The sequence below is a fragment of the Rhopalosiphum maidis genome, chromosome 2 (assembly GCF_003676215.2).
Source record: "Rhopalosiphum maidis isolate BTI-1 chromosome 2, ASM367621v3, whole genome shotgun sequence".
Lineage (NCBI taxonomy): Eukaryota > Metazoa > Arthropoda > Insecta > Hemiptera > Aphididae > Rhopalosiphum > Rhopalosiphum maidis.
In genome coordinates, this window is record NC_040878.1 from 92420913 (window position 1) to 92433778 (window position 12866).

General features: G+C 27.9%; 2 protein-coding genes across 4 annotated transcripts; one reads left to right on the top strand and one right to left on the bottom strand.

The window, feature by feature from the left end:
- Positions 1 to 87: 87 nt before the first annotated feature.
- LOC113551715 (nucleolar complex protein 4 homolog B-like) lies at positions 88 to 5632 on the top strand. 3 transcript variants are annotated; one of them, XM_026954127.2, is made up of 9 exons: positions 88 to 223; positions 355 to 505; positions 571 to 808; positions 887 to 1081; positions 1155 to 1215; positions 1955 to 2065; positions 3834 to 3991; positions 4060 to 4253; positions 5096 to 5632. In XM_026954127.2, exons 2-9 carry the CDS (start codon positions 392 to 394, stop codon positions 5213 to 5215), a joined length of 1191 nt encoding a protein of 396 aa, XP_026809928.1. In that variant the 5' UTR covers positions 88 to 223; positions 355 to 391; the 3' UTR covers positions 5216 to 5632. The 3 variants fall into 3 exon arrangements, with proteins under 3 accessions (XP_026809928.1, XP_026809929.1, XP_028044398.1); XM_026954128.1 differs by having other exon boundaries at positions 194 to 278; positions 5096 to 5215; XM_028188597.1 differs by lacking the exon at positions 88 to 223 and adding an exon at positions 243 to 261 and having other exon boundaries at positions 5096 to 5215.
- Positions 5633 to 9765: 4133 nt separating this feature from the next.
- On the bottom strand, positions 9766 to 11337 carry LOC113553859. Its single transcript, XM_026957412.1, has 4 exons — positions 11219 to 11337; positions 11123 to 11150; positions 10767 to 11044; positions 9766 to 10535 (listed from the first exon to the last, which is right to left on the bottom strand). The coding sequence occupies exons 1-4, from the start codon at positions 11296 to 11298 to the stop codon at positions 10016 to 10018; spliced, it is 906 nt and encodes a 301-aa protein (XP_026813213.1). The 5' UTR covers positions 11299 to 11337; the 3' UTR covers positions 9766 to 10015.
- Between the last annotated feature and the right edge of the window lie 1529 nt (positions 11338 to 12866).

A 12866-nucleotide genomic window follows, 5' to 3' on the forward strand; every position in this document is an offset into this window, starting at 1 on the left:
ACCTTGATCCTACCACAGAATCCTACCATTGAATATAATAAGATAACACAATAATTATCATTTATTGATGAACTGGTAACTCTACCCAGGCAATACACGTGAGGTTCAAAATTTTTATTGGTTATATCATTTTATAGAAATGTACATTGATAACAAAATATTCAAAATAATAAATAGGTATTAATATTTAAATATTCTGTGTGTATCTTCGAACAACCAACAAGTAAGCGATAAGTATTGTTGTTACATAAATTATAGCATGTAATACATTTTTCAATGTATGGCTAAACCACGATTAAATATATACTTTTTTTTAGATATTTTTTAAATATAATATCTTAAATTTTGTTGCAGTTATAAACTAACAAAATTTCAACCAAGACTTTTAAGCATGGGGTCTGTTGCAGAATTCAAAAAATTATTCGAAAAATTTTTACAGGAAAATAAATGTCCTACTGGAGAAATAGTGAAAAAGAAATATTATTTTCCTGTTGATCAGTTAAAAGTGAGTATATTAAATAAAATTTATTCACTGAAAATTAATTATACCACTTCTAAATATTTTTGTAGACAATTTACACATCTATGCTTACAACTACTAATATACAATGGTCACAATTTCAACAATTATTAACAAATTATGTTGAATATTTGGACTTTTGTTATTACTCGTGGGAATGTTTTTCATCAATCGTACAACATTTAAATACAGACAAAACAAATGTATACATGTTTACAAATCTTTTAGGATTTATTAAAATTCCCACTGAAAAAAAAGAAGATGACAAATTTTTATTTAAAAATAACAGTAGGTATATCGTATATATATATAAATATTGAAAAATAATTTAATTATACTTAATAAATTTCTGAATTTGTTTGATAGAACGTCCTCAATTCAAATATAATTTTGAACAATTGAAAACATGGGTTACGGTAGTTTGGGATGATATGAAACCTTTCATGTTATCAAATATTAAAATAAGACGAGAAATGTTAACATTGTTGATTGAAAAAATGTTAATGCACTTAAATAATCCGCTGGTAACTGCAGACTTTCTCATGGATTCATTGGATACTCGTATGTTTATATTTTTATACTATTTTTACTTTATTATATTATAGTGATAACAATTTGTTTGTTAATTTTATAGCTGGTCCCATTGCAATATTAGGCCTTCAAGGCATTTTTATTTTGGTCAAGGATTATAATTTGTAAGTAATACAGAAAATTATTTATTTTAAAATCAAAATATTTTCATATTTGTTTATATGAAATTTAAAATACATTTTACAAACTATAATTTTGTTAGTTCTTTAATGTATTTACTATTGATCATATACAGTCCATTGTTTAATAGATATATGAGCTATTTTTATTTTTAATGCATTTTATCCAAACTTCTAATAAAATATTGCCAATTTATTACAATGCCCATTTTGTTTTAAATTTTGAGCTGAGCAAAGAATATTATTCATTTTATAATGATGTGTTTGGTTTTTATCTTGTATATGTACACATTAACTAGCTTTAATATTCAACTTAAAAAAAGTTTATTTTTTGGGGGAGGGGGATGAAAAAAATATTCATAAATATCATATTATTCATTTGTAGGTAATTTATTTTTTGTTCCTGATATTTCGGGAGGAGGTTAAGCACCCAAACCCCGCCTGTTCATCTGTGATGGTGGTGTTGAATAGAAAATTGAATTAAGTTTGAACTTAACATTTTTGATTTATTTTAAGATATCATCTATATCTTTATATTATTAGACACCTAATGTACCAACTATAGCAGAATGGTGTTCACTCGCCTACCTTTTTTAATTTATAATTCTTTACTATGAAAGAATGCTAAAATAAAAGTAATCTCAATTTTGAAATAATATAACAAAAAGTTAAACCATTTATTATATTTTTATTTATTTTTTTTGTTATAATTGTTTCTAAATAGAGAATGTCCAAATATTTATGGGAAGCTTTACAACTTTTTTACAACAGATATGTTTAATTATCGATATAAAACCAGATTATTTTATTTGGCTGATATATTTCTTCGTTCAACGTAAGTAATATTATACCTAAACATTTTAACTAAACTAAGTTTTTTTACATTGGTAAATAGTAACAACAAAAGTATGTAAACGTTACTATTTAAAGATAAAAATATTGTGAAAAAAATGATGTAAAAACACAGATAATTTTTTATCTTTACGTTTTACAATAGATCAATTTATTTTCATATTGAAGTTAATAACCTAAAGTTGGTTTACCTTAATCTAAATTTGGTATATTGTATTGTTATATGTTTGTAAAATAAAGACAAAACATGCATGTGTAGTGTTCTCTTTAAGAATTAACTAATGCGATTTTAATATAAATAAATTACATACTATTAATCCTAATATTTAATTATTTTTATATTTGTTTTTACATTCAATTTACAAGTTGCAATATCAACAAAATAAAGTAAAATTTATGGTATTCGTTTAGTATGCATGACCTACCGGATCTATAATTAAATAACAAATAATTGAAAAACAGTCATATTAAAAATCATAAAATTAAGTTATTTTATTATTACAGATTACATTCAATATCAGTCAACAAAATATCAGTGTAAAAAAATGTCATAAAATTTAAATTATGTTTAACAATACACTTTTTGTACATCACCTTAAAATTTTAATAAAATTGTATCTTGCCTGTTAATAGATCGGTACCATGCCTCAATTAAAAGACGTGGCAACATTTTTGCTGATGTTCCATTCATTTTTTGTAGGATTTTAGTTTTTAATATTCCCCATGAACATTCAATTGCTTATGTGTGAGCTCCAGTAGTTGGATCAACAAAATTTTTTGAATGGTTTACTGTTCTATGATCATAGCCTCTATTTTTTAAACAAGAATATGCTCTCCATTCTTCTGATATAATAATAGAACCCGGTAATATTTCTTTTCAATAATTGGAATTAAAGTTTCTCTGTTACGTTTTTCTACAACAAAAAACCTTCGTTCCAAATTATCTCTAATTTCGCTACATAATTCAAATACCCGAGGTCCTTCTAGTCTGTGACCATAATTTCTGCTTGATGTAGGCGAATTAACTAGATTTATTTGATTTTTTTGATCACTGTCAGAATTGGAGTCTGCCGAGTTATCTTGTACTTGGTCATGACGCCAATTACCTAGCAACAGTCTTCCTCGGTTATACTTTCTTTTCCCTCTCAATAATGATTCATCAATTTGTATCTTTATATTTTGTATTCCCATTTTTTGACGTTTTTCACCCATAGCTAATAGTTTATTTTTAATGTAAATCTTTGTTTCACCATGACATTTATAGCATAAATTAATTTCGTCATTCTGTGGTAATAGTTTATTTTTTTATAAAAATTCTAACACAATTTTTTCAAAAGAAATAATCGCATACAATTCAACTGCTAACATTTTAAAATTTTAAACACACGCGATTTAAGATTAATGCCTGAACATATACTGACAATATTGTTGATTAAATGAAAAATCTATTGGTAAAAACCACTTAAATAGTTATATAATATTAATAAAATAAAATTATACAGATAAGCAAGCATAGGTTGTCCATACCTATAATAATAGTATAAATAATCGTTTTGGTAGATCACTTATTAAACCCGGTAATACAGGTAGGTCACATACTAAACAAATACCAAATTTATGCAAAAGATTGCAGATTTTATTTTTTGAATTGTACCATTTTTATAAAGTATTAAAATAACTTATTATTTAATGCATTTGTATATTATTCTTTATTATCTAATTTCAGTTTTATTTTTATGTATTTATTATAGTCATTTACCCGAACTGCTGGTTGCTGCATTTGTCAAACGCATGGCTAGACTTTCATTGATTGCACCACCAACTGACATACAAATTATGGCAGCATTTATAGGAAATTTACTAATTAGACACCCACCGTTAAAAGTATTGATCCAAAGCGATTCTGTTGGTAATTTTGCACATTTAAAAGTACAATATATATTTCTTATTTAATAATAATAAAATTTTGTGTTTTAGTTGGTTCTGATCCTTATATTTTTGAAGAAAAAGATCCACTAAAATCAAATGCACTAAACAGCTCATTATGGGAACTTGTCTCTTTAAAACAACACATTCTACCAAAAGTGGGAAAATCTGTAAACTTTTTATTTAAAAAATTGCCACAAGTTGAATGGGACATGAGTGAATTATTAGATGACTCTTATGAAAGTGTAAGTAAAAACTAACTCTAAAGTATGTGATAACATTGTTAACTATACGAGATTTTTGTTTTTTAACACATTCGCTGTGGCTCAATTTTGTATACTCATACCCGGGTGCTGGTCTAATTTCCCAGTTTTTTTTTATGACGCTTATTGGAGTTTGAAAATTTGAGATACAGGAATTGCACATACATCATACATATTATACAGTAATATACTATGAACAACAATGACGAAAAAAAAAATTCAAATGCAACGCTGATCAAATTAAAAGTAATTGAAAATAAATGAATAAATGACGCCTGAAGGCGTCATCCTGCAGCGAACGTGTTAAAAATTAATCTTGTCCCACAAAAAAAGTATAAGTATATTATACACACAATATTGTAGAACATATAAGAGGATGTTAGCATAATATTTGTTATCTCTCTCTAATCCACACGCAACATAGCAAATGCCAAATTGTACGTTCACAATAATGACTATACTCTGTCCTGACTAAAAGCGCACTGCCTTGGCAGCGGCAACGCTGTCTGTGGAGGGAATGCATGCGCAAGTTTCGACCTGTTTTTGTCGGCCGCCCGGTGCGCTCTTAGTCTGGACATAGTATATAACCATATGAATTTCTCAAATTAAAGTGAAATGACCTTTTAGAAAATTTAAACTTAAGAACATTATCTAGGACATCTCATAAGCTTTTTATTTTATTTTAAAGCAAGTTATGAATACCTGTCAACTTAAGTTATACAATGTATACACTTTATTATTAAATTATAATTTGTAAATTTTACTATTTAAACAGTCTAATTTTAACAAATATATATTTATTTACTTTTTTTGTTTTATAATAGATTATTGATGAAGAATACAAGACGGACTTTCAAAAAGTGAGCTTAACATATGAAAAACCTGTTTCATTTTCTGTTCCACTATCCAATCATATGGATGATTTATGGACTTTAGATGATTAAATTAAACTATGTTATTTTGATGCGTGTATATTATTAAATATATGTTATAATTTTTCATAAAACTGTACCAATTAAGTTTCTTCACCACAGAGCTTAATTCAGAACGACTATTACCAAAAAAATAAATTTTACTGTATACAATTTTTGGAGGGTTTGAGGCAAACATGTAGTAATATTGATTTCGAGCAGACTTCGAAAAAAACTTATCTATTTTCAGAATAACAACCATATGACAAGACCCAGTGGTATACTAGTATGTTATAAATAAAATTCTTACATAGTAGGGGTAAACTGTCATGTAAGTGGACAGTGGAATATTCCTGATGTAAAAATGTAAAATAACAATATCTTAATCATTATAAATAATTTTTCAAAGTGAGTTAAATTTACTTTTCATTAAAAATTTAAAAATAATTACATTTGTCTGGATTATTTCTTAAATCCTCAAAATATGTCAAAAAGTGTCCTCTCAAGAAACTTGGTCAATAAAAGGATGTACCTAATAATGCCTGTCTTCGAAAAATTAATTCTATTAACTAAAAATACAAAAACTACTAGCTGTAGATACTAGTTGTACACTTCCATAACCATTGTATGTACATTCATTATTAAGTTCCTTTTAATTCACAAGTGTATTCTTAGGACTAAATTAAATTTAAATACTATTCTATAAGTTTATATTATAGTTGTGTACCAGAATCTACATTCAACCTCGCATAGTGTATTAGTGTATCGATATTCGATACAATTATTGCCGTACACTCGACAGCCGACACTCGTTTCTATAATATATCTATTTTCATTCTGACGTCATCGCACCATTCGACGGACGTGTGTACACTATAATTACGATGACGCAGCAGTACCGCACAGTGACACACGTGTACCAAGTCTAAATTTTGATTTCTACATTTAGTCAGAGTATAATTTACTTATATTACTCAATGCAATTAGTTTACAAATAATAGACTCCTATGTCCAACTTGATAAACAATTTATTTTGATTAAAGTACAAACAATACAATTTTATACCATGCGAAAAGCATTTATCTTAAAAAAAACATAAGAACCCTGTATATTACATACCTTAGACTTTATATCAAATTTCAAAATAAAAACAATGTGCGTTAATGTTCATAATACACTATCCTAGTATCGGCTTAAATCATGTAACAGATGTATGATCTAAGGCAGATTCATTATCGTATGGAAGCATTCAGTAGCATGGCTATGAACCCACAGTGTCACACTGCCACCCGTTAGCATAGGCCATAGACCGTTGATTATAAATATTCTACAAAAAAAAAAATATGAATCATGAGAAATAATTTAGTACCTTTTTACTAGTTTTGTAGTATTTAGTGGCTTATCCAGGGGGTAAGTTAGGTGGTTGTTAATTCCCTCCCGCAAAAGTTGTACCTATATCAATTATGTACAAATTAAGTGAAATAAAAAAATAATAGCAAATAATAACAAATAATAGCTGAACTACTAATAATTAGCGTGCATTGTTGACTACATTGTATTGAATAAAATAATTTTTAGACAAAATGTATTCCCAGTGGCGGATTAACCACTAAGCTTAGGGCGGCAAATTTGTTATTTTATTTTTATTCTCAAAAAATGAACCAAAAAAAAAAAAAATTGAACCATTACTGTTTATTACTCCCGGGGCGCCTATACCCAATTGGCGATCACCCATTACTCTTCGACGTTAGCCCATTTAAATTACGATCCTTGGATAGTATTAAAAAAAAAGGGGGCTGTAAACACTGAGTGTGCCTCAGAGCGCCGTGAACCCATGAAGATTAATCCGCCACTGTGTATTCTATGGAGATCGTTTAAATTAAATGCTCACTGCCCAGCGGTCACCACTAAAGTGTAAACACGTCAAAAATATAACTACCTACCTATTGAATTTAAGGCATGGTAATTCATATAGTATATACAACTATATACATGTACCTAATAAATATATGATATTATATATAATATGTATTTGTATACAATTAATTATTAAAAATAAATATATACAAAGTGATTTTTTAAGCATGCTATTTATAAATAAAAACGTTGTTTTTCAACAACTCGAAACTGTGTAAAAATCAGAATTTGAATATATATACATTATTTAAGCATAATAAAGGGGTGAGCATGCTTAAAAAATCACCTTGTACATTATACAGCAATACTGCAGTGTAGACTTAATTTCAAATCTATTCTGTGGCAGTACTGCCACTATACACTGCCCCCTACTAACACGCATTACATGATCCAGAATCAAGATTAAATATATTTAGGTATGGCTATATCGATAACTTACAATTGCCAATTTTTTACTATTAGAGTATTTTCGAAATTCGATAGCATTTTTCACAATATTTTCAACGCCGTATAGGTAATTTATCAGATCACCCTACCGAGTTTTCACAATAATTCCCAAAGTTTTGATTACAGCTATTGATATTGTACGATTTAATAATTCGATTCGAATATTTTTTCTGCTAATGTTTGTACCTACTAAATAGTAATTAATCAGTATCATAAAATAACAAGATCACCACTAAACAAGTGTAACCGGTCCACCGAAATCTTTTCAGCACCTAGCTTTCTAACCTAATCTGGGCCTGAGCCCTGAATATTATCCACATTAGGTTACTATTTTTATTTTATGTAAATTATTTTCATTTATAATTGTTAATTTATTTATCATGTTCTATGATGCGGGTGCGGCGCGACTATATTATGAATGAATATTATAATAATATAATTTTTTCAGACGAATTCTCATACGGCATTGTTGATTTTGATTATTATCGTAAATCTAGGAATTCAAATTTCGTCGCGAAAAATGCGATAATGGATCAGTATCCACACACTAATGTTCATTTACTTTTCACACATTAACATAGCCTAAATGTACATGTAATATGAAATGCCTAAACACTAATCCTTAAAATATGGTATGCTTCAGCCCCCTTAATATAGTACATATACTTATCTATAGTCTGTACTTCTGTAGTAATTATGTTGATCGCGGAACGACTGTTACGGTGTTATGATTTGTGTTTACGTTTTACTATGTACGTTCTATAACAGAAGATTTAATACCTTCAATCTTCAATAATAACATTTTAGATAGATGAACTTAACTGTTAAGAAACTAGTTTTACTTATGAATAATGCTAAATCACAAAAATCAGTGTCATAACTCATATTCCATATATGTGACATAAACAGTAAATACTATAAATGCAGATTTAACTCTACTAAATACGTATTGCATTTTAAGAGAATTTATTATTATTAATTAATTTAAATGATAAATAACATTAGCCTTGATTTTTTAATTGGTTTTGTTCAAAATCAAAATAGAAGTTCACTACTCCACTAGTATCTTAGATCATATTAATAAAATATTATATCCATACTTGATATTTCATAAGAAAAGTTGTTGCCTGTATTAGTGACGTCTCTTTTTAGGTGTTCGATGTGGGCATGCGCGAAATTACTTATTAGATGTTTATCTTTTGGTTTACAATCTGTCAGCTAGTTATTGTGTTATATAGTATCTCAGAATTTTAGATCATACTATATACTATACTACAAAATTATACAAAACTGATTTTATTCAAAAATCAATACCTAGTTATTTTGTACTAATTGTATAATTTTTTATTATTAAGACTAACGATTGACGACCGTACCTATTATTTTATTTGTATTTAATTTTATACTCGCTAATAAACAAAATAAAGCAATTGTTATGTTAAAAAAAAATATTTAAGATTTGAAGGAAAATAAATACATAACACATTTTTCCTATAAAAAAATAATAAATGATCTAAAGCTGTTTCATTGAATAACTGTCAAATATTTAGTGATTATCCAGATAAACCATAAACATATAAATGTATAATGAGTAACTTTGCGCAGATGCACATTGAGCACCTAATAAAGACATCCGTCGCTCAATTAACAACAAAAAAATACGCCCTTGCTCCTTCAACCATTCATCAAATATGATTTAAAACTACTATAATAAACCATATGTTACCAAATAACCATATTATTAATTATAAACTAATATGACACAATGACCTGGTATAAAAGATAACTATATCTTCTATACTGTTGTTATAAAGAAAAAAATTATTTTAATAATTTTCATTTATTTTATGTGAGGTACACTGAAAATACAAAACATTATCTTAAACGTTAATAATAGTAATTTTTTATACAAAAAAAAAGCAAACCTTAGAATTTAAAGTGCCCTATATTAAAGTATCACCAACTTAACTCTCATAAAAAAGCAGCTTAAGATATTGTCGGATAAACAATCAAAAAAAAATAATAAATAAATAAAAATACACTTGCATTCAATACTATTTGATATGATTCATGAAAATTCTCAATAATGCAACTAGTTTCTATATTACTCTTTTAGCTTAACCAAACAATATCTTTTAGTGTTCTAAAATTCAATTTAATTATGTGGAAAAGGTTACAATTATTTAATCTAAAATAAAAAAAACAATATAGGAATCAAATAAAAGTAAATATATACGTTTGAAAGACGGCAATGGTCACATGTTGTGATATTTAATGGTAATGCACGTATGATAAAAACTTAAATGATACAAACAAAAAACTGTTATTTTCTTAAAAATGTACAACCATAAGTATCAAACAGTTTATGTTAAACCATTGTTATATAAATAAATAAATAAATAGGACTTGATACTTCATTATAGGGATTAGAGTTACCTTTATGTCATAACTCAAATGACATTTGATGGGCTAAACTTTAGCAGATTGAGTTAATGCAGCCATAAAAACGTTGTAACTACTGCGGTCAGATTTGATATGCTGTACTTGGTGCATAGTAAGTGAACATTTACTCAAAAATTGTGCATCACAAATAACACAAACATACTGATATTTTAATGGCTCGTTGTTTTTGGGAGTATATTTTGGTAAACTATGAGTAGAGCTTGATGAATGATCGTCTGAAGAAATCTGAGATAAGTCATTAGTTTTCCATTCAGTTTTTATGGTTAATGTCGCCTGATTGTCATGAGGTGAATTAGGAATAACAGTTTTTGTACTACTTGGAATGTCTTGAACTTGCACAGTATTGCAACCAATTGGTTTTGGTTTAGATTTTGTTTTTGACTCCTCTACACTTTCATCACTACTAATAAGATTTTCAGCAGCTTCTTTCTTTATTGTCTTTACATTTGTTTTTTCTGAACTTAATGAACCAGAGTCTGATGAAGATTTTGAAACAGTAACAACTACCCTAGTGTTTTTGTAACATCTAAATAACATAATAACAATATATCAATTATTATTTTATCTTACACCAATTTATAACTATAGTGAAACTTCTAAACAACGGTCACCGAAGGGACCATTAAATAATGACTATTTAGAGATGACCGTCCTATAGAGGTGACAATACATGATATAACACTTGATGGGACCAAAAAACCTAACCATTACATAGAGGTGACCGTTAACAGAAGTCTTACTGTATAAGACATTGTACCTTTTTCTTGTTTTACGAGTGTTCAAAGTTTCCAAATCCATAAGTTGTGCAGCACTTAAACGTTCATTAATTTTTTTCTTTGTCTTAGCTTTCTTTAATTTGTATTTTTTATAAACATCATTATAAGTGTTTAGCTTATAATTTGTTTCAGTTGTATGACATAATAATGTATTAAAATGCATTCGATAGTTTAACCATGTTTTAAAACTTTTATAACAACCTCGACATACCACTTGTGCATCATCATCAAAGTAATAAAAACATACTCTTTCGCATATCTAAATTACAAAACCAATTTTAGACACATATAAGACTAAATATAGCATTAACATTTAACAACAAATTATCATACTTACATTGAAATCGTTTTCATCATCTGCAGGCCTAAAAAAAAATTATTTATGATTACTTTTAAAACCATTGAATTGAGTTTAAAAAAAATTAATAAATACTTTGTATTCTTATTAGGTTGTAGACCTAAATTTTTCAAAAACTTTTGTTTTCGATATCGTTCTTTCATTTGTGGCTTCATGATCTAAAAAAATAAGTTAAAATGTCATATAAATAAGCATTTTATAAAACTTTAAAATAGTAATTAATTATTATCATTGACACATTGTTAGAAATAAATTAAACAGGTGTGACTTTAAACCAAGTCATAAATATTTTTAGCATTACTAATATAAAATATCATTATATATTATTATACTATTCTGCTCTAATTTATCAGTGTTAAGCAATTTTAAAATTCATGTATCTATTATCTTATACCAATAGCTTTAGCCGTACACATTTTATAGAAATAGATGCTTTATTAAATGCAAACGCAGACAAATTGTATACTATTTTAAATATACTAATTGTATAATAAATGTACAATTGATAGAATTGATTTCACTATTCTAGCCAGAAAATCAAATTATTTAGGTATAACAATTTTTTAATTTAATATTTATGTAATGTTACAAAACTCAAAAGTTAAAATTGAATATTTATGTTCATCAAATTATGAAAATTAAAAAACAAAAATTATTGTTTGAAAAAACTTCATCTTCCTTATCAATATGATATGTGCTAAATAATTCATCAAACATTTAACTTTTAATTTTTTATACATAGAATAATGGACATTTGTGTTATTTGTATCTAGTAATAAGCTGGTAAAATGTGTTACACTAATTTACAAGAAATATAACTTTAAAAAAATTATTTACATGAGACTCAGATAACAAATTGTCCACTAGACATTTCAATGAAAATAACACTATTTTAAACTAGACAAAAATTATTATAAATGAACAATTTTACTATATATTGGTGTTTACAAAGCCAGAAAAAATGTATTAATGCAAACAATCACAATTATATTGAGAGATTGAACTAATATAATGATGCAATTAACACCACCAGGGAAAATCTTTCAATTAGTAATGGGAGTACAGTTTAAACTGTTATTAATTATCATAACACCCGAGATATTTATTAAAAATTAGAGGTGAATAAAATGATGGAATTACATTAATTATTAAAAAATGATTTGTACAAATAAATGGATAAAAAAAAAAAAATACGCGAATTTACCAAGTGCAACTAAAACGCGCGATAGTCGAACCAGCAAAGAAAAGCGCCTCCGAGGACGATAAAAATTAAATGGAAATGGGGGGGGAAGAGGACAAGGACTAAGGAGCTTGTGCGTGTGGCGGCGAAAAAACACTGAAGAAGCCGTGGAACTATGGTCACGGTGGTGGTGACGGGATAGTGAAACGACCCGATAATCTCAAGAGACAACCGCCGCTGGGAATGTGGACCACTCGGTGGTCTGTCGAGCGTCTATCAAACACACTGTACGTAATGTGTGTACTTAGTATTCGCGTCGATCAAGCGACTCGGGAAAACGGTCTGGCGGGACCGCGGGAACACGACAGTGAATTTGGCGCAGTCGCGCACCGGAAATACATAATACTACTACGAGCTCGCCGTGGCGCCAGGCGCTAGTTACCCACCTATCGTATACAAGACCCTCGAGCCACGGCGCCGCCGATCGGCGGCACGTGCGTGTTCGGGTGACGGTCGAAAACTGTAAAGAAATGAAATAAACCT

Coding starts and splice junctions, on each gene's coding strand:
- LOC113551715 (XM_026954127.2), top strand. CDS start 392: ATGGGGTCTGTTGCAGAATTCAAAAAATTATTCGAAAAATTTTTACAG. Junction 506..570: donor TTCCTGTTGATCAGTTAAAA/GTGAGTATATTA, acceptor ATATTTTTGTAG/ACAATTTACACATCTATGCT. Junction 1,082..1,154: donor CATGGATTCATTGGATACTC/GTATGTTTATAT, acceptor TTAATTTTATAG/CTGGTCCCATTGCAATATTA.
- LOC113553859 (XM_026957412.1), bottom strand. CDS start 11,298: ATGAAGCCACAAATGAAAGAACGATATCGAAAACAAAAGTTTTTGAAA. Junction 11,151..11,218: donor CAACCTAATAAGAATACAAA/GTATTTATTAAT, acceptor ATTTTTTTTTAG/GCCTGCAGATGATGAAAACG. Junction 10,536..10,766: donor ACTCGTAAAACAAGAAAAAG/GTACAATGTCTT, acceptor TATGTTATTTAG/ATGTTACAAAAACACTAGGG.